At 46.3% G+C, this 22,731-nt stretch overlaps 1 protein-coding gene across 1 annotated transcript in view; it reads left to right on the top strand.

Annotated features, from left to right (window-relative positions):
- The first annotated feature begins 10,208 nt into the window (after nucleotides 1–10,208).
- The window catches only part of LOC135813167 (slit homolog 2 protein-like), a 160,968-nt gene continuing 148,445 nt past the window's right edge, over nucleotides 10,209–22,731 (top strand). The window contains exons 1-2 of the mRNA XM_065326386.1: nucleotides 10,209–10,298; nucleotides 10,390–10,501. Coding sequence (XP_065182458.1) covers nucleotides 10,484–10,501 — 18 coding nt within the window. The 5' untranslated portion in view covers nucleotides 10,209–10,298; nucleotides 10,390–10,483. The remainder of the gene's footprint in view (nucleotides 10,299–10,389; nucleotides 10,502–22,731) is intronic.

The raw sequence follows: 22,731 nt of genomic DNA on the forward strand, positions 1-22,731 counted from the left end.
CAACAATGAAGAACCTCCCTCACCAGGACTTCAGCGGTCTGGCCACCACCACGTGCTGAGCACGTGTGCTGTTCATGTACTTGCTTCACCCGCATGTCACATTCGGCCAGGCAACGCTGGCCGGGGGTGCTGCTAGTCATCTTATATTATATCATCATTAGTATCCTGCTACTATCCTCCTCTAACGATGAGCTCGAAGAAAAGAAACAGCGGTCTAGAGGCGTAAACAATAACTGTCAACGGAAGTGTCCTTGCTGTGCTGGTGTGTTTATGCTTTATGCATTAGTTCGGCCAAGAGCGCATGGTGGTGGCGGGTTGCCGGTAGAGGATGTTAAATATACTAGACAATAGTTCACTCTGAACATGCAGGGGGGTATATTCATAGGTTCGAAAGAACCGCACACACACTTTGCTGCAGACAGCGGCAAGCTTTGGCCCTCGTGCTTCGAAGAGGGAGCAATCCACTGCGCTACGCTTGCGATTAACAGCAAGCTTCGACTTTTCAAAGGTACGACTCATCATTGGCTCTGGGGTAATGTTCCTGGAACAAATGCCCCATTGCCAACTGAGGGCCAGGGAGCACGCAATCTGCCTTCCTGGGCGAGAAGTGTTACAGCACAAGAAGCAGCACGAATACATGCTGACAAAGACCACCATCACCACCAGCCGGCACACAGTTCTTCAAACACCATCCACTCCGTCCATGTGTTTGCACTGTCCTCCTCTAGCTCTTCGCGCTCAACAAATACCACGCACTGCTCATCGGTTTTTTTATGCTTCCTCTGGGTTGGCTAGCCCTTCGACTTGACAAAACAGCGATCACCACTGCACTGCTATCGTCACCTCATAGCAGTCGCTTCCACCAGTGACTTTTCCTGTCCTTGCAAGGTGTCCAAGGATGGCTGCTGTTGTCACTACAGGCAAATCAGAAGTACTTTAGTGGATGTCCAACCAGATCGTTGGAAAATCGATTTTTCCGCTTCAGGGCTGCTGATCGCGACTTGGTGACTTGGCAGCACCACGGTTACCTTCATAGAAGATGGCTCTGGAGAGGAAAAGGCAGACCAGAAAAAGGTTACTATTATCTTCAGCACCGATCGCAAGGAGAAAGAAATATGGTCTGCTGTAGCCTAGGCACAAAATAAATCTCACACACGATTCGCGATTCGAATATTTCAACAACAAAAATACTCACCTCTGGAGTAACTCCTGTTTGTGGCCCAAGATCGTACCCTCCGCCGCCTTGAAAAAATCCTGCAGCGGCATCACAGTCCATGTCTCTCTTGGAGACTCTGCTCCTACCAGCAGCAGGTTTAGCACCGCTCGAAGCCATCGCAAACTACTTGAACTAAGCAGAAGACATTCCAAAACAAACCTGAAACACACTGTCAAAGATGCTGTCACGTTCAAAAACTAGCTCGATCGCGAGTGAGGTTGCCCCCGTGCTCGAACCCAGTATAATAAGGGGATCGGTCTATTATGTCAAGTGTCAAGTAGGAGCTAGATGTGTATAGCACACCTCTCCCACTCCCCCACTCAAACTCAACAATATGAACAATATGAACACCAACTCAAAATGGAAGCACACCATGCCGACTCAAAGAAAGTGTTCCCACGACAGCCGGCCTCCCACCCAATATACATGTGACCTGCCTGGTTCGCCACCAACCATCTCAGGTCAGAGTCAGACCTCTCCAGCACTCTCGTTATCGTCCGACGCGTCCGCTTCGGCACCACTACAGTAGCATTCTTCGACGTGTTGTGCGCATAGTGTACGGAACGCACTGCCTCTGGCCGTGCCGCTGGGTTGTCATCACACACACACACACACAGCGCACATTATCGATCAGTTGATTCTGTCTTTCGACCTGACCATTAGACTTGGCACGGTTCGGGCTGCCGAATGCCTATGGCTGAGCACATTTCCCGAAACACCGTTCCTGTGAAGTTTGAGCAACGGTCGCTCTGGATAGTCACCGGAATGTCGAACACCATAACCCAATGCTCTAGTAGGGCCTGCGCTGCCGTCTCTGCCGTGGCGTCTGCTGTAGGGATAAGTATCGCGTATCGCGTCAATACATCTTGTACGGCCAAGATATAGCGAAACTGATCCGGCATAGACGGCTGAAATGGGCCAACGAAATCAACCTGTATCCGTGCCAAAGGTGCTGCGGGTATATCCGTCTTCTGCAGCTCCGCCTTGTCCGGATGTTTGGGGCGCTTGTGCCGCGGACAAGCTGCGCATCCTCTCACGTACGTTGACACATCTTCTGACATGAAGGGCCACCAAACTATGTCCCGAATGCGGTTGTTCGTGCTGTTTCGGCCCATGTGACCACTGAGTGGTGCATCATGCACCAGCTCTAGGAACTTCCGGTGCAACGAACAGGGTAGAACCACCACCTGGATTTTCCTCCCACCCAGTGACTTCTGTTTCGTAGATCTGCCCTTCGACTCCGAGTAGCGCAGGACTCCATCCGTGCCGATGCTCAGTCGTGCCTTCTTCCTCAGGACGCACTTAGATTCCTCCTCCAGCGAGCCCACTGAGCCCGGCTCCCGCAGCTCCCTCATCACCGGGCCTAGCGCTGGAGACTTGTGCTGCGCTTCAGTTCCTGGATGGAGAAGAGCGTGGTGAGCTGGTGGATGCCGTCATTCTTACTGTGAGGTACTTCCTCCATTACCTTTTCTTGCCGGCCTGCATGCGCCCGTACTACTGTATCATATTGTTCACTCCCCTGTAAGATACCATTCAATGTTGGTTTAATGTTGGTTCAATGTTGGTTCAATGTTGGTTCCATGTTGGTTCAATGTTGGTTCAATGTTGGTTCAATGTTGGTTCAATGTTGGTTCAATGTTGGTTCAATGTTGGTTCAATGTTGGTTCAATGATGACCAGTAAAGTAACGGTTATGAACCGAAATATATTCGGATATCATGATTGTAACATGGCTTTATGTCAGTATCTATTGTTCTATTTTCCGGTTTGTTAAAACACTTTTCTCCGGAACGCCTGTACGTTGTTGTCACTATCATTTTCCTTCGATAATTGTGTCGTTCTGAACTTGATAATTTTACACCTTTGTCCCGAGTGTTATTATCCCATTATCTTTACGCTATATAAGATTTTGTCTTTCCAAATTGAGCCATTGCCTGTACTCTCCTTCATGAGAAGGGAGCGAAAACGTTCGATATCTTGTGGGAAGCCCTTGTCGACCGGATGTGTAAGATGGCGTGAATGGTTGCAGTCCTACCTTGGTTTGGAAATTATTTGCCGCTTCCGCCCTCTGTTACAACAAGTGTCATATTTTATTGTTTTATATCCAATCCGGAGAGCGTTTATCATTCCTTTCTCAGTCGCCAATGTGAAGGTCTGTGCACACCCTAGGAGGCCTGGAAGTGATTCCTTGGCGTTCACTGGGAAGTTGAAAAGAGATTCCCGCAACCCCCTCGAACTCCCCTTAGATGTATGCGACACACACGCACACACATGCACACACGCACACACACACACACACGCACACACACATACACACACGCACACACATGCACACACGCACACACGCACACACACACACATGCAGACACGCACACACGCACACACATGCACACACGCACACACACACACACACACACACGCACACATGCACACACGCACACACGCACACACACACACACACACGCACACACACATACACACGCACACACATGCACACACGCACACACGCACACACACACACATGCAGACACGCACACACGCACACACATGCACACACGCACACACACACACACACACACTCACAGGCCAGCACATGTACATAAACATGCTCACACTCACACACACGCACACCCACACACACGCGCACCCACACACACGCGCACCCACACACATACGCGCACACATACACATTACAGACGCACAGAAGCAAACACTCACAGCTCGTGACAAAGATTTTGCGAAAGCTCTCAGCGCTTGTGTTCCATGGCGTTTCGTGAAAAGTACAAAGAACGTCAGGCTGTGCCCAATGCAAATATTTGCAATTACGTTGACATTTCGCACACATGTTTAGCTGAAGGAGTCTGTAGCACTCTCTTGGCTTTTCTCCAGCACATGAAGATACACAGAAGAACACTACGATTTGTACAGCCATGGCACAACCGTACTTGGAGCACTGTTCAAGTACCAGCATGAGCGGCGTGTTGCTAGCATCTAGCAGAATGTTGATGACAGGTATATTGTGTCGTCCAATCTGCATGGTGACAGATGTGATGAGCATATGGCATTTTATATTATGAGTGTGCCGTCAATCCTTTCTGTAGCAGGTCTCTTGCCGACCACCTGTGAGACATTCCCCATTCTATCTTACACGTCTTCCCTTGACACATGACTCATTGCCGCACTTGCATTTCCACACCTGAGTACAGTCTTATGTGAGTGATTCTAGCGTAGTCAAAATAGAACAAGCACATGTACACGGGAAGACACAACACATTTCTATTTTGTCTACTGATCAGGCGCCACAGCAATGCTGGATCTGTGCATTCCGCTCCTAAGACCTTGTGTTTGTGATTCCTAACCAGTACTACTGGAACCCCAATTCCGGAGCAGTGCCTTAGGAACACGGTTATATGCTCTCCAAGAACTCACGGCAATACACCCAGCATTATTTCCTAAATTTGGACTTCAGAACACCTAATCGAACGTCACGCTGTATGTATGTGATTCCATTAATTTCTATCTTTTTTTGGCACAATGATAGTGTGAGAAGAGAAAAACAGCTGCAAGCCATACAATCCATTGCAAGAGATTCAAATGCACTGCAAGAGATACAATGCACTGCAAGAGATACAATGCACTGCAAGAGATCCAATGCACTGTTGAGAGATTCAATCCACTGCAAGAGATACAATGCACTGCAATCCATACAATGCACTGCAAGAGACACAATGCACTGCAAGAGATACAATGCACTGCAAGAGACACAATGCACTGCAAGAGATACAATGCACTGCAAGAGACACAATGCACTGCAAGAGATACAATGCACTGCAAGAGACACAATGCACTGCAAGAGACACAATGCACTGCAAGAGATACAATGCACTGCAAGAGACACAATGCACTGCAAGAGATACAATGCACTGCAAGAGACACAATACACTGCAAGAGATACAATGCACTGCAAGAGACACAATGCACTGCAAGAGACACAATACACTGCAAGAGATACAATGCACTGCAAGAGACACAATGCACTGCAAGAGATACAATGCACTGTTGATGGACTCCTAATATGTACATGTAGGTAGCAAAGGGCGACGCCTAAAACCAATGTGCAAGCCACTACCCCGAGAAGATGGGCAGCACGGTAATGTCACGATACGTGTGATACAACCAGGAAACGTGTTGTACTGAGTGCACCTATAATAGTTAGCATCCAGGGATTTATGTATTCCTCGGCAATCCTTTTGATACCTTTGATTCCTTTTTAGAATTCAGTATTGTTTTGTGGTCATTCCGCTCATGGCTAGAGGACAATCACCCATTGCTATTTTTAGACGTGTTCATTCCGATGCTTCGGGAATACTTACTCTATGTTATAGTTTGGAAACTAATGAAGAGCTTCTAGAAATGATGAAATTTGGGAAATGATGGTGGGCTGTCTGCAAATAATCAGGGGTCGCACACGTCCAACTCACGGGTATTTTTTCGATGTTTGTTCCACTGGACGACTTCTCATGTATGAAGACATTCTTGTATAATGAATAATAATGTTCCAAGCCTACAACAAAAGCAAGTTGGTGAATCGAGGCGGAAGTATGGCTGTGTGGGTTGTGTAAATTCATGAGTGTTCCCTGTTCATCACACACAGAGCTGCAGCAGTCTTTGGTTGCCCGTTGCGCCATGTACCTGGCATGCATTATAAATGTATGACCACCGTCAGCCCTTGTGCAATATTCAGAGGGAAGACATGCGAGCATTTTGGTGCCATCCTGGCCTTCGATCAGTCGTAGTTCAACTACTTCAGTATAATGCTCTAGTCTGGTTCATTTGGACCTGTGATGCATTAGTCTGTACTTGACAGCATCTATGATTTGGTCAATAGCACATCTTTGATCGGCCGTGTGAGGGATGTCGAGTGTAGTTGCTCTGCACGTTTCACGATGGCATGCAGGTTGTCCGAAGGCATGTTGCTGACAAGTGACAGAACTCTCTTGGCTCTCCTCCAGTACATGAAGATACGCAGCAGAGCACTAAGACGTATACAGTCATTGAAGAGACTTAGAATATCAGCTGACTCTATCCTAAACAGGTGTAGGTGGGCCTTGAGATCAGCACTTGGAGCACTGTTCAAGTACATGTACTAGTAGCAGCGGCGTGCTGCTAACGCCATGAACACGACAGGTCTATTGTGTCGTGCAATCTGGGTTGAGATAGATATGATGACCGCATGACATTTTAGATAACGAATGTGCTGTCAAACCTTTCTATAGCAGGTCTCTTGCCGACCACCTGTGAGACATTCCTCATGTATATTACACGTCCGTCTTCTTTTCACACATGATCCATTGCCACACTTGTATTTTTACACCTGAGACGCTGAGTAGAGTGGTCTTATGTGAGTAATTATGGCGTAGTTGAAATAGAACAAGCACGCGTACATGTACATGTACAGATGAAGACAAAACACACTCACCATACACTCTTTATGATGTCTACTGCCAGCCTGCAATGTAGGAACCACAATTACATTATTTATTTTATTCTACGAACTTAGACTTAGAAGTGGTGCTTTTTTCCAGGTTTGCCGAGTGGAAGGTGCGACGTGCTCCTCGTGTGCTCTGGATGGCAGTCGTGAGTCAGTCAAGTATCAAGTTCGGCAAGAAGCGTGTGTTCCTAGTTGGAACAATCAACTTCATTATTTTATTCTATTTATTTTATTCCAAGCAATACATGGCTGGGGTAGCCAATGACCACTTTGCGTGGCGATTGTAGGGTTTTTATAGCCAACCACGGCTAACAAGGAAAAAGAGTAAGAAGTCAAAAAGAAAAGGAAAAGAAGAAAGAAGCAAATATGGACTGAAATTGCGGTCTACTGGTAAAGCAAGGGATTACAGAGCAGTACCGTAGGATAACGGTTGAAGTGCATGCTATCCTAGAATTAACCACTATACACCTATCATCAAACCTCCTACATTTGGACTTCAGAAAACTTACATCGTACTTGAACGTCACATTTTCGTGTCGTTTTTGGACACAGTGAAACACGATATTGTGAAGGAGAATAAAACAAATAAAAACAAAAGATGTGACTTTGGTAAATTCCTTTGTCCGTTGTTCATCAAAATCAATGTTGCAGCAGTGTGTGTTTGCCAGTAATGCCATTTACCATGTCTACACTCGAAAGGTATGACCTCTGTCAGCCCATGTCCAATATGTACTGGGATCAGTCGTAGTTCAAGTACTTCAGTAAATAGTTCACTTTAGTCTGACCCATTTGTATAAGTGATGCACTAGTCTGTACTTGACGGCCTCTGTGATTTACTCACCTGCACATCGCCTGTGTGCCCATGTTCGGGCCCACAAGTAGTTCCTCTGCTAGTTTAACCATGGCATGTAGGTTGTCCGAAGGCATGTTGCTGAAAAACCGTGACAGGCTGTGTTGTGCAATGAACAAGTGGCATGCGCTGCAACAGCCACAACTCGACTTCTTTGACGCAGACTTCTGGTGATTCAGATTGGTATAGTGGCCATTCACCCATGTAAAGTCGGGAAACATATCAGGGGCATTTTGTTGTATGCGTGCGCTGCCTGGACCCCGAAAGGGTGCAACCCCCCCCCCCCCCCCACACACACACACATACCCAGCGTCTACCTGTCGTCGGTGTTATGTATCACCCAGGCTAGGGGAATTGTGTGAGTTTTCAAAAGCACACTCGTTCTTGATGGACAATGAGAAGCTGAGTGCAAGAGTCCATGTACATATCCAGCATATAGAGTGGGTAGGACATGTGAGGAGATGGAGTGAGTTGGACACGTGCGGGTCAGACGACCTGCAGGTCTTGGCATCGCCAGATGGATGTGGTTGCGTGTGAAGCCTGCCAGACGGCTAGCTGACTGTCAAATCGCACATTAGATCACCACGTGCAGGTACAGTGACTCACGAGCCAGGCGGATAATGCCAAGGGCTGCAACGCTCGCCATCTTGAGGGCATGAGAATCGAATAATCTGTAGAGAAATCCACTGTTCCAGCCAGGTCAGGAACCCTTGCGAGAGGCCAGTGATGCTTTATCCACTAAGTTTCAGGCCTTTGTGTATTGTCGATGCTCCTCTGTTCCGGCTCTTCACCCTCCCCCCGTCCGCCCACGCCCTCAATACATATCTGCCCTGTAATTGTACTTGCAGATCACAAACGTACAAGCACTGCTCAAAAGTGAAACATGTTTTGCTCATTGGGCATTGCCAGCGCAATGATCGGGGATGATGTGATGGTCTAACGCATCTCTTGATGTACCAATATTGCTGTTGCGAAACCACAAGTTCTCGAGAGTGAAAGGCCTTCTCGCTTGTGACATTGTGTTCGGTCCAATGCAGTTGTATCCCGACTCCGCCGTACCGCTGATGTTTACGACGTGGCATACGCTACATGCGCTATGTGCGGTTTGCTGTGTGCGCTGTACTTGTGCTGTATGTTGTATGTGTATGCTTTTCTCATATACGCTGTCATTTGCACGCTATAACTACCTGGTGGTTTTAGTGTTAGTTATTCATTATTGTTAGATTCGATCGAAGTCAATATACTGTTGAGAATAAGTAGTTGTCCTCGTGCCGTGTGGGGTCGTTCGGTCCTGACACTTTAGAGAACCAGAGGGTTCACAACATTTGACATGCTGGCGTGGTCGCCAAATGTTGTGAACCCTCTGAGATTCTCTAAATTGTCAGGATCGAACGACCACACGGCACGAGGGCAACTCTTTTCTTTTCCACAGTATACTTCATCAAATAATGAACAATGAATACTAATAACAGCAGGTATTTATAGCATGCAAAACAGTGTACATGTGTATCAAAAACATACACATATAAAACATGACATGACAGCGTATGCTGCAAACCGCACATAGCGCACATAGCCTATGCCATGCAGCAACATCAGGGGTATGGCGGAGTCGCAATACAACTTTGCAACGAATACAATGCCATAAGCGCGAAGGCCTTTCCCACTTGAGAACTGGTGGTTTGCAAAAATTGCCTTCTGAAATTCCATACCGACAGCATGCCGTGATCGTGGAATAATGATAATAACGAAATGGTGTTCCCCAGTGTAGTGAAGATACAAGATAGGGGTCGGAGCGCAGAGGGGAAGGTGGACTAAGCGAACATGTGCTCAAGCTATGTCCCAAACTATGTTGTGCGAAGGTAATGCACCGGTTTGATGTAGGCTAGGGCCTCATATGTCTCTCTCCCTCTCTCTATACATTCGACACGACCCTGCAGGTATCTGAGTGCCCTAGTAAGACTTGGCTTCACTGGGTTAAGTCTGGCTCATTCGGGCTCTTGTACATCGCCTATACAGTACGCACATGTACGCACATGCACGCACATGCACGCACATGTAGCGACTAGCAAGAATGTGTTTGGCATGTTCCACAATGTCATGCTGTTCTTCTAATGACATCTTGATGACAAGCAGTGATAAACGGGTTTGCCGCAGGCGCAATGTAAAAGTCATGTGAGGCTGAGTTCAGCCGACTAAGAGCTATTTTCGACTACTGCTTATGTTGCAGCCTGCCATGTTCTCTGATTGGCGTCATATTGCTTCTTATCCTTTCCCATGTATAGTTAGGAAATATTCCTGTGACATGTCACGTTATCGATAAACTTGTGTGTTTGAGCTCATGACATTTCGATCATACATGTACAGTAGCACTGGCATGTGACCACTGCGTGTCACCCATAGCCCTGGTATACATCAGCAATCTAGTCTCGGGTGCATGTACATGTGCATGTACGTGTAGCTCATTTCCTAGGCTTGTGTTTGTGGGTCAGCAAAGGATATCTACGTGCAGCAGCCAACCGAGCTGCTACGGAGTACCATAGACTGATATCACGGCACTCCTCGTGCGTGTGTTTTGTATATACCTGCAGAGAGTCAAAGCAGAAAGCGAGCAAATAGTAATTAATTTGTTTCATTGAGGGCTTTGCTCCTGGAAGCAGCGCTCATTTTCGCAAGGCAAACGAACCTTTTCGTGATCCGTGTGCTACACCCGATTGATCCTGGAATATTCACCAACAGCTGGTATGTGGAAACATTTGGTTAGTTTTGTTTGGTGAATGGTGATTGATTCAAGGTAACTCGATGGTTCCTATCCTTCTGTTGTCTCCGATAGGGTTTTGTTGGCCGGATTTGAATTTACCATTGTAATTGAGAACATTTACCAGTGCTGGTTTTCAACAGTGTTGCAACCAGTAGAGACGAGCACTATGGTGCTTCAGTTTAAGGTAAGTGACGCTGTAATGTAAGTGTGACTCAACAATGTTTCTAAGTTAGCAGAGTTACGTCCATTCTGCTTCCTAATAAATGCGGGTAGTGGTGGTGGGGCCGTGCTACTCAATCCAGCTTGATGTTGTCGGCGTCTGCACACACAAAGCACGCCAGGATCAGGATTCCTTGAAAGGAAAAGAAACGACATCAACAAAACCAAAAAGCAGCACAGGCCAAGTTTTCCGAATTTCATTCCCCTTACACGTACATGTATATCGGATGGGGGAAGTGTGGTTCACCATACAGTTATTTGGTAACTCGTAGCCTGCCACAAGGAAAACATGGATGCAGCAAATGGGATTTTCGGTCATTGACTACTTGATGGTCGGTCTGATCTACGGCTTGATCCTGGAGAGTTTTGTCACTCGTGTGGATGCGAAAACTCTGCCTGGCAGAGTCTCAGGAAAAATCTTCAATATGTAAAACTCACATTCCGTGGCTTGTTCTCCTATGTCGCGTTCTTGGGTCTCCCGCAAACACTCCTGCTTAGCTCGACATGGATGTGATTTTCTTTCCAGTCTGTGACGACTCTCACTGCAGGGCCTTTACTAGAGTCCCGCTTGCATTACTCAAGCAACCACAGATAAATATAACGTGTGCGGATGTGAAGGTTGCACCATACTTAGTCAGTTTTGATTCTTGCCGACATTTGAAGCTGTTCATTTTTACTTTTCGGTGCATCAGGTCCCTTGGCAGTCCCCTCACCTCACAAATCTTCCCGCCCCGAAATGATGCTACCACACTACCTCCCAGACCAGAGGCCAAACATTCAGTAGTCTCTTTCTCCCCCTATTCATGTCCCGGCCAGGCCTCTACAGTTTCTCATTTCTTGGTGCTGACCGCTCTTGGTGAACTACCAGCGATCATACGATCCCAGCGTTCCTTGCCTGCTTTTCGCGCTAGCTGCTCACAATTTCTCCTTGAGCACCCTGTCAGAAGGCCATAGGCCTGTTGGGTATACCCAAGTAAAATACTACTACTACTACTTCTACTTAAACGGCAAGGTGAAGATAACTCAGAAGTTGCGACGAACTCGGCCATTTGAAAATAAATTGAAATTCGTCACCTCTCCGCACTGCGCTCTTGGTCCACATTCACCAAACCATAGAGAGGAATTCCGTTCTTGCATAGATGTGTGGTGATTGATTACGTGGAGGTGAAGTTTCAAAATGTTACTCCTTGTATCTCTGGGGAGGAACCCTCCCTAACCTCGTGATATCTTATTTGTACTTTCGAACGAAAATTGATAAAAAGGCTATATGAATGGAATGATACTCAATCTGCGGACAGAACTGTTTCGTCCTTTGTGGACCCATCAGTGCAGCACAAACGGAAATGAGCGCGAACCTGGTAGCAATGAAAAAATAGTTTCCAAAGCCAGATTTAAACCAAGCCGGAACGTAACTTGTCAGAGTGCTCAAACTGACAAGTTAGGAACGCAAACAGCAAAGGCACTACCCCACTCAAGAGTGCTAAACTGCTACACGCAGGAGCGTAATAAACGAATGGGTTATTATCTTTTCCTGAACTTTCGATGAAAAATTAAAACAGTCTCCTTTAAATATTCGACGTGGAGACAACCATTTTTAATATTGCAATAAGGACGAACTTTTTTTCAAGTGATATTTGGACTACTTTATTAAACAATGTTAAGTTCTGGAGACAAATATGGTGGTAAAGACACACCTGGCAATATGGCGGTAAACACACGCCTGCCCACACACGCTCTCTAGGCTGCAAAGTTCTGGCACAGAGCTCTCCTTCTCACCACCGCCACCATCAGTTCACGCCTGGCGCCTGGTCGATGCATGGCTGGCGGTATCCGGCATAGCAGGCTGGCACATCAAGTAGCGCATGGCACATAGATGATGACACAGCAACGACATAGCTCGATTGCGACGTACGTTTCGTCCCCGCTGGACTCATCAGGCAATCTTCTTCTTGGATGTCTTCATACGGAGCTTGACTCGGGAGAATGAAGTTGAAGACACCACTGCAGTAGAAGAAGATTGCCTGATGAGTCCAGCGGGGACGAAACGTACGTCGCAATCGAGCTATGTCGTTGCTGTGTCATCATCTATGTGCCATGCGCTACTTGATGTACCAGCCTGCTATGCCGGATACCGCCAGCCATGCATCGACCAGGCGCCAGGCGCGAACTGACGGTGGTGGTGGTGAGAAGGAGAGCTCTGTGCCAGAACTTTGCAGCCTAGAGAGCGTGTGTGGGCAGGCGTGTGTTTACCGCCATATTGCCAGGAGTGTCTTTACCACCATATTTATCAACCATAGGTACAGCTGCAGTGGTGTGTTCAACTTCATTCTCCCAAGTTCTGGAGACGGTGCGAAAAATGGTCTAAAAGGTAAGGAGAAAAAGCGAGGGAAAAAAGATGATTCGAACATGTTTTCGCACACTCTTCAGGAATCACCGTTGTATTAAAAAACAAAATAAGAACAAAGGAAATTATACAGCAATCAAGTTAGAGTAGCAAGGTACAGTCACAGCACTAAAATATCAAAGTGTGATACTTTTCATAAAGGTGTGCACAAAACAAGTGTATGAGAATAGACCAATCCCGAAAAGATTGTCTGGATTCGAAAGGGGGCATGTCACCTGAGAGTACACTGTACAACACATACATGGCACTACCTGATCAGCATGCGGCACAGGACGTGTTTGATAGTTCGCGTGTGAATGCGAGGGTAAGTACACGGTTTTCTCGTTAGTCGCATGCAAAAGAGACGATGCGACAGAAAGCAAAGCCCTTTGTAGTTTTCTCTCTCGCACTGGTAATGGTCTGCTGTTGGAGTTGAAGTTCTGTTGCTGCTGTTGGAGTTCGCTCTTCTGGTTAGTGTGAAGAGGTCAACGAACACGTAGAGCTCACTTTGATGAAGTAGGCAAGGCTGTGAGCGCTGTGGCTCAAAGCGATAGGCCCTAAATCTTACGAGATATTTCGAGTGCTATTGTTTGTTGCGAGCGCTTCGTTTTCGATGAGTCCTGCCTCTTTCCTGGCCGCTGCCCTCCTATAGGATCAACCACGAAGTGACTGTACTCATCTGCAGCCGATCAATGTTATTATTGCACAAGAAGATATCGTTTTCGCTAAGCCAGTGCCCCACCAAAGGTCATCGCCGTGTCACACCGTCGGAACGAGTTCATGATGAGAAACATCATTCGCGCGTGATGAAGAACTATTTCGAAAGACAACATAGTCTTTACCCCCGGGACGACAACTATGCGCACGTCCTCCAAGGGGAGAATGTCACCAGCGACATCAACGAAGACGACGGCAGTATTTCGGAAACCTGGAGTCAGCGGAGGTCGTCCAGCTCCTCCGCGACCCGGTACATGTACAGTATAGATGACATGTCGACACGAGCGTGCGGAAACACAGCATACACTGTAGTAATGTTGCGAGAGTTTGCGGAAGGAGTCCAAGTCGGGAAATCCATCAGCTCCAAAAGCTACCTGTAGGTGGGCGATGAGACTCCAGCTTCAGACTACAACAGTCAGGACTTGTAAATAGTTGAACTATGTGAAGCAGCAGATCGAGAAGTTAGCTGAAATCGTAGCTGTTGCAGTATGTAGCTTGCATTTTTTACGGAGAGTCGATCGCCACGCGAATGTTTCTCTCCTCAACGAGAGCTAGCTGGCCTCCAAACTCCGTCAGGGTCTGCCTAAGGTACCGAAGGTCCTTTGACTAGCTGCTGGCAGGACTCCATCAAATCCTTTCGCTTCAGCTCGGCGAGCAAAAGTCTCTCTCTCGTCCGCCATGAGCTGACACACACACAAACTGAATACAAAACGATGCACTTCACACATTCTGGCTTGCACGCGTGCCCCCTTTCACGAACCCAGACAATCTTTTCGGGATTGGTCTATTATACGCGTTGCATATGTGTATCACCCACAAAAGAAAGTGAGAATGAATAATAATAGCAAATATTGTGGAAAGAAGAAGGACAAAATGTTACGAGTTATGACTAACTGTCTACCAACGTAACCAGATCTTATCACAATAATTTAATTGGCTCACCACCCGATTTAAATAGCAAATATAAACGTCAATAAGTTTTAAGGAAGAGGACATATGGATACGAGTTAAGAGTAACTCTCCATCACTGTAACCAGATACTCTACAGTCAGAAAGTGCAACAACTAGGCACAAAGCTGAAAAAGTACTGAGACATTCGACGTCCTGACGCCTAGCTTCAACACATCTCCGTAGCGCAAACCGACAGCCTGCCAATTGTGCCTAGTTGTTGCACTTTTTGACTGTATAATAGTATCTGGTTACAGTGCTGGAGAGTTACTCGTAACTCGTATCCATATGTCCTTTTCCTTTCTACATTTATTATTGGGTCAACAGCTATTTTTCCTAAAGTAGTCCAAATGTCACAGTTTTCTTTGTTAGATCTAAAACTAACACAAGAAGCACTGATATTCTAAAGCAAGCACTATTGGAGGCGTGATTACCTGAGCAGCGAGCAGTGTGAAAGTAAATGTAGATTGGAGAAATGCATGTGAGAAAGGTACATGTATGTGAGCGTTGGTATGTGAGCGTTGGTATGTGAGTGTTGGTATGTGGGTGTTGGTATGTGAGTGTTGGTATGTTAAAGTGTGAGTGCTGTAACGAATTCTTTCTGCTTGCATAAATCTGGATCACGAGTACGAATAAACACGGCTTCTAATACGGAGAGTAGACGAAAACTACTAGCATGGCACACCACACTGAAGCAGGAATCATCATACAATTTGAAACACTGGGCGTTGGACACCAAATGCTTGAGTACAGCAGATCTACGAGTACTCACAAACATTGCACATTGCCGCGGCTTGCTGCTCATGTAATCACGCCTCCAATAGTGCGATCTTTAGAATATCAGTGTTTCTTGTATTAGTAAACGAAGTAGCGGTGAGGCATCCTGCAGCTTCATAACTCGAGGAGAATTGGTGAGCACACATGCTCATTCCCTGGGCACTGCAAATTCACAACTCATTTCATTTCACATAATCATTTTCAACGTTTCGGCAAATTGCCATCATCAGGATACAATATGAAGTGGAAGTCTGGCAAGGAGCAGTTATATACACTAATTTGGTGTTCTTAGGTGTTGATAATATTTCTATGACTACATATGTTACCTCAGTGCTAGAAATATGACATGTCTAAAACTAGTGAAAGATCACAAGTTTTCACTGACTCATATGCTGGGTGTTGGTAATAAGTTAGCACAGCGCAGATGTCACCAGATAACTTGAGAAATGTCTGAACAGGTTTCTCGCAAGCAATTCACGAATGTGACCATGTCAGTGGTTTCCAGTAAATAATGTCACCTAGATATACAGTGTGGTGTGATTGTTTTAGAGTAATGACCATCCAGCACTGGTGTTGATCTCTGGGCCTTCGTTTCTGATCTCCACTGCCTCTCGCAATTTGCGGCTTGCCCTGTCACTGGCTCTTGCAACCACAGACACTGCCGAGAAGATGCTGTCCCCGACACCTAGGTTGATCCCTGCATGCTTAGCTCGCATATGGTCACCCCATGGCTTATCTACAGTGCGCCTACGAGCTTCACCGTTGTGTTCCTCCAGTCTTGTCTCCAGTGTGCGACCCGTCTCTCCGATGTATTTTTCCCTGCACAACTTGCATTGCAGCCGGTATATCACATTCATCTTCAAACATATTTTCACTCCACCCGACTTACAAGTCAGACACGGCCCCAATGGGCGTCCTCTTCTCTTTGTCTTTCTGATGTTGGGCTCCTTAATGCAGCTGGGCGGACTTTGTGCTGAGTGACAGAGCTGACGTTTGAGGCTACCCGCATGCTCGTAAACCACCCGGACTGGTAACTTGTGCATCCGGATAGCTTTGCTGACGCTGTGATGCACCCTGTCCGACTTATACGGCAGCTTAAGAAACGCACAACACGGATTACCTCGGCGGCGACGCTTGGGTTTCCTTGCTGCTTCTCGGGCATTGATGATGAGGCTCTCTGGATAGTGGTTGAGTTGAAGTTGGTCTTGAAATTTCTGTTCACTTTCTTTACACATGGTGTCATTGGAAGACAGACGTTGTGCTCTTAAGAATTGAGACTTGGCAACGGCAAGTTTGATGTGATGAGGTACAGCAGATGCGTAGTCTATCAGCAATCCACTATTGCATGGCTTTTGGAAGAGCCTGTACGTCATCTGGCCCGACTGTTGTATGGCAATCGTCACGTCCTGTAATCAATCCAGCCTTTGCTACTGCTGAGCTCGTAGGTGAACTTGAGTCGGTCGTGTCCTGCATTGAAGTGCTGTATTAGCTCCAAGAGGCGTTCCTCACCGTGGGTCCAGAGAATGATCACATCATCAATGTACCGTTTGTACAGCACAGGCAGAACCGGTGAATCGGCAAGAAGGCGCGTTTCCAGAGAGTGCATGAACAATATTGCGAATGGTGGTGCTAGATTATTGCCCATTGCAACTCCCTCTAGCTGGTGGTAAATTTGTCGCCCGAATCTGAAGAAATTGTTACTGAGAACAAATTGAAGCAAGTCCTTGACTTCGCACACGTCAAGGCCGAACATGTTGATTCTTTTGAAATTCTGTTCCAATATTTCTCCCACTGCGTTGACTCCCTCTTCAATTGGAATGCTCGGGTACAGGCCCACGACATCCAAAGTGGCAAGAATTGTCCCCTCTGGAGCTTTGAGATCTGGGAATAAAGCGCAGATGTCATCAAGGGCTTCATTCGTATTAGTGAGGTGTGCTGGGACGAAGTCAAGCAACTGGTGTAGAATGCGTTCTAGTACGATTGATATGCCCGTGACAGGACTATCACATGCTGACACGACGGGTCGTAGGGGTAGGTTCTGTTTATGATCCTTTGGGAGACCATAGAACTCGGGGAATCTTGTATCATTGGGGAGAATCGACTTCAGCAGCTTTGAATCCATGTTCTTGCATTTGTCCCCAAGGACAGCTTTCACCCGTGTCTCGAACTCAGTTATTGTTAGGTCAACCCTTTCGTACATAGCGCTATCTGATAGCAATGTGTCTGCCTTCTCCAGGTAGAGCGTTTGTTTCATTGCGACTAACTTTTTGTTTTTGTCTGACGGTTTGATGACTGTACTTGTGTCCTTGCGGAGTCTGGCCAGCTCCTCTCGTTCCTCCTTGGTCATATTAGACGTCCGCAAGGACACAAGTACAGTCATCAAACCGTCAGACAAAAGTAAAAAGTAAGTCGCAATGAAACAAACGCTCTACCTGGAGAAGGCAGACACATTGCTATCAGATAGCGCTATGTACGAAAAGGTTGACCTAACAATAACTGAGTTCGAGACACGGGTGAAAGCTGTCCTTGGGGACAAATGCAAGAACATGGATTCAAAGCTGCTGAAGTCGATTCTCCCCAATGATACAAGATTCCCCGAGTTCTATGGTCTCCCAAAGGATCATAAACAGAACCTACCCCTACGACCCGTCGTGTCAGCATGTGATAGTCCTGTCACGGGCATATCAATCGTACTAGAACGCATTCTACACCAGTTGCTTGACTTCGTCCCAGCACACCTCACTAATACGAATGAAGCCCTTGATGACATCTGCGCTTTATTCCCAGATCTCAAAGCTCCAGAGGGGACAATTCTTGCCACTTTAGTCCTGGAGCCAGGTCCAGGAATCTGACAGTGTCATTTGACACCTCGTCCAGGAAAGATTTGGCTTCAAATTCGGAGAGGCGGACCAACTATAGGAATTTTGGAGAAAATTAGAAGTTCCCAATGTTGTCCGTTTGGAAGTTATGAGCTATTTCCAAATTGCTTAGGTTACTATGGTAACTTGTGTGCAATTAGCCGTTCCTGAGGCAAAGCCGGTACAACTTTGGAGAAAAAAGTTACCTTGTTGGAAGGCGAGCTCTTTCCAAGACTATTATTGAAAACTAGAAGTTTATAGGACTGTCGGCTTCCTTGTCACAGGAATTTCTCGAATTTCTACGGTTACCGTGGTAACGTGTATGCAATTAGCCACTTCTAAGCCAAAATCAGTGCATTTTCTCCCCTGTAGGCAGGTGGAAAGCAGAGAATAGTTATAATATTGTGGCTCAGAGGTCTATTGGGCTTGTTCATGCCTGGTTTGTAGAGACTGGGCTCCTCTCCCCTCTAACACTACCGGGATTGCATTGACCTGGCACTTGTTTCCTCCCTTCCTTCACATAATACAATGTACATGTACATGTAGTACCCAGACAGCGGTGTGCTATGTTGACAGGATTGGTCACCATGATCCACTAGTACTAGTACTTTCCACTCAATTCACATTTTCTTTTTATGGAACAATGTCATGCAGGCTGTCCAATCGACATGTACACTGTACATGTTTAGGAAGCACATTGCCCATGAAATACAGTCATGTACATGTACATGTAGACCGGGGCGGGGGTGGGGGCCTACGCCAAGACCTGGAAGGACAATTTTGATCAACGAGATGGCTAATAGACAAACAACTGCCCTAACCGCAACATGCAACAAACTCCGCCACATATTCCGTGCTCATGTGTCATCCTTCAGCAACTCACAGCAAGCATTTACACAGGAAGGTCTGGTCACATCCCTCTGATCAAGCAACAGTTTCAAAACAGTCCCGGACTGACCCCATGGCCCATGGGGCAGTGACCTCTCCTGCTATCTAGCCGAGCCATTATGAATTCTACACCTAGTACCAAGAGTGTATAATCGGGGGGTTATAACTCTTGCTAGTACCTGTACCGGTACATGTGGCATCATTTCCAGCACTCACAGATACATGTACATGTGCAGCAGTTGTTCACCATCCAACTCGGCTACAAGTGATGCAAATACAGTACAGTGCCTGATGCCACAGATTATTCTATGTACATCGAACACCCTGGATGGTTTCACCTGTATACAATCATGTAAATGTGGAGACAGTTACTCCTACACGCCATATCTCTTGCCAATTATCAACGTATTGGAGAAAATCGTTGATCGGCAGGTTGAGGAGTTCTTAGTGACAATAGTGAGGTTTCTGCCCTGCCATGGAGCAGTTTGCATACTCCGATCTCTCCCAGTCCTGGCATCTCCGTGTGATATGAGAAGGGAACTTGGTGTGTTTGGTTGAACGACTATACATGTGAATGAAGTACATGTATCATGTAATTTAAATGGCACACCAGTAACAACAACAATAACAATAATGAATACCACAACAGTGTCCTGGACATGTACTTCAGTTCAGTACATTGTACATTGTACAATGTACACCTTACAGTACTGGCCTCTTTTACGGGCAAGATTATTCTTTGGATGTGAAAAAATACGTGTAGTCATGTACATGTACATGACAAAACAGACAATGTAGTTTGGTTGCCAGCATGTTACAAGCTACTTGTAGGCGGAGGATGCACTGAGACTGTGTTCGAAAACAGTGCTCCTTATGACCTTACTACAACCTCCACGGTTGGCATAGCCCTGGTCTTGCGACCATTTGAACTATAATGGCGGCTAGCCCCAGTTCTAATATATATGGTAGGGAATTGTTTGAGTTTTCTTGTTTTTGTTTGTGCTATCAGTTGTGTTTCCTTGCTCGTTCTTGGATGTCAGTCCTGCCTAAATCCTCTTGATCCTTTTGTGTGGATCCCGGCACTAAACCAGGAGAGAGGGGTCCAGTCTCTACAAACCAGGCTTGCAACAGCCCAATAGACCTCTAAGCCACATTATTATAACTATTCTCTGCTTTCCACCTGCCTACAGGGGAGAAAATGCACTGATGTTGGCTTAGAAGTGGCTAATTGCATACACGTTACCGCGGTGACCGTAGAAATTCGAGAAATTCCTGTGACAAGGAAGCCGACAGTCCTATAAACTTCTGGTTTTCAATAACAGTCTTGGAAAGAGCTCGCCTTCCAACAAGGTAACTTTTTCTCCAAAATTGTATCGGCTTTGCCTCAGGAACGGCTAATTGCACACAAGTTACCATAGTAACCTAAGCAATTTGGAAATAGCTCATAACTTCCAAACGGACAACATTGGGAACTTCTAGTTTTCTCCAAAATTCCTATAGTTGGTCCGCCTCTCCGAATTTGAAGTCAAATCTTTCCTGGGCGAGGTGTCAAATGCAACTCCTCAATAAAGCGACTTTTTCGGACTTGGCCCCAGCACTACTTTGGATGTCGTGGGCCTGTACCCGAGCATTCCAATTGAAGAGGGAGTCAACGCAGTGGGAGGAATATTGGAACAGAATTTCAAAAGAATCAACATGTTCGGCCTTGACGTGTGCGAAGTCAAGGACTTGCTTCAATTTGTTCTCAGTAACAATTTCTTCAGATTCGGGCGACAAATTTACCACCAGCTAGAGGGAGTTGCAATGGGCAATAATCTAGCACCACCATTCGCAATATTGTTCATGCACTCTCTGGAAACGTGCCTTCTTGCTGATTCACTGGTTCTGCCTGTGCTGTACAAACGGTACATTGATGATGTGATCATTCTCTGGACCCACGGTGAGGAACGCCTCTTGGAGCTAATACAGCACTTCAATGCAGGACACGACCGACTCAAGTTCACCTACGAGCTCAGCAGTAGCAAAGGCTGGATTGATTACATGGACGTGACGATTGCCATACAACAGTCGGGCCAGATGACGTACAGGCTCTTCCAAAAGCCATGCAATAGTGGATTGCTGATAGACTACGCATCTGCTGTACCTCATCACATCAAACTTGCCGTTGCCAGGTCTCAATTCTTAAGAGCACAACGTCTGTCTTCCAATGACACCATGTGTAAAGAAAGTGAACAGAAAATTCAAGACCAACTTCAACTAAACCACTATCCAGAGAGCCTCATCATCAATGCCCGAGAAGCAGCAAGGAAACCCAAGCGTCGCCGCCGAGGTAATCCGTGTTGTGCGTTTCTTAAGCTGCCGTATAAGTCGGACAGGGTGCATCACAGCGTCAGCAAAGCTATCCGGAAGCACAAGTTACCAGTCCGGGTGGTTTACGAGCATGCGGGTAGCCTCAAACGTCAGCTCTGTCACTCAGCACAAATTCCGCCCAGCTGCATTAAGGAGCCCAACATCAGAAAGACAAAGAGAAGAGGACGCCCATTGGGGCCGTGTCTGACTTGTAAGTCGGGTGGAGTGAAAATATGTTTGAAGAAGAATGTGATATACCGGCTGCAATGCAAGTTGTGCAGGGAAAAATACATCGGAGAGACGGGTCGCACACTGGAGACAAGACTGGAGGAACACAACGGTGAAGCTCGTAGGCGCACTGTAGATAAGCCATGGGGTGACCACATGCGAGCTAAGCATGCAGGGATCAACCTAGGTGTCGGGGACAGCATCTTCTCGGCAGTGTCTGTGGTTGCAAGAGCCAGTGACAGGGCAAGCCGCAAATTGCGAGAGGCAGTGGAGATCAGAAACGAAGGCCCAGAGATCAACACCAGTGCTGGATGGTCATTACTCTAAAACAATCACACCACACTGTCTATCTAGGTGACAGTATTTACTGGAAACCACTGACATGGTCACATTCGTGAATTGCTTGCGAGAAACCTGTTCAGACATTTCTCAAATTATCTGGTGACATCTGCGCTGTGCTAACTTATTACCAACACCCAGCATATGAGTCAGTGAAAACTTGTGATCTTTCACTAGTTTTAGACATGTCATATTTCTAGCACTGAGGTAACATATGTAGTCATAGAAATATTATCAACACCTAAGAACACCAAATTAGTGTTTATAACTGCTCCTTGGCAGACTTCCACTTCATATTGTATCCTGATGATGGCAATTTGCCGAAACGTTGAAAATGATTATGTGAAATGAAATGAGTTGTGAATTTGCAGTGCCCAGGGAATGAGCATGTGTGCTCACCAATTCTCTTCTTGTATTAGTTTTAGATTTAATAATCTACACCTCATGATACCATAAATAAAATAATAATCCCCTTTGTGTACAACATTTCAATTGATCGTACCTCAGTGAGTCCTGTTATATTTCCAAGAAATAAAATTTGTACATGTAGGTCGAAAAGAATATTCCCAGCTGTCCTTTGAAACAATCGTGGAAGCGCACCGATGTGTGGTTCCAGAGTTACAAAGAATGAAAATCGAATCGCGGCGAATGTCGCGCAATAGCAGCATGCGCAGATTTGAATGAGGGATTTCCCCATCATTCTGGGCA

This window comes from Sycon ciliatum, chromosome 3 (genome assembly GCF_964019385.1).
Source record: "Sycon ciliatum chromosome 3, ocSycCili1.1, whole genome shotgun sequence".
Classification (NCBI taxonomy): domain Eukaryota; kingdom Metazoa; phylum Porifera; class Calcarea; order Leucosolenida; family Sycettidae; genus Sycon; species Sycon ciliatum.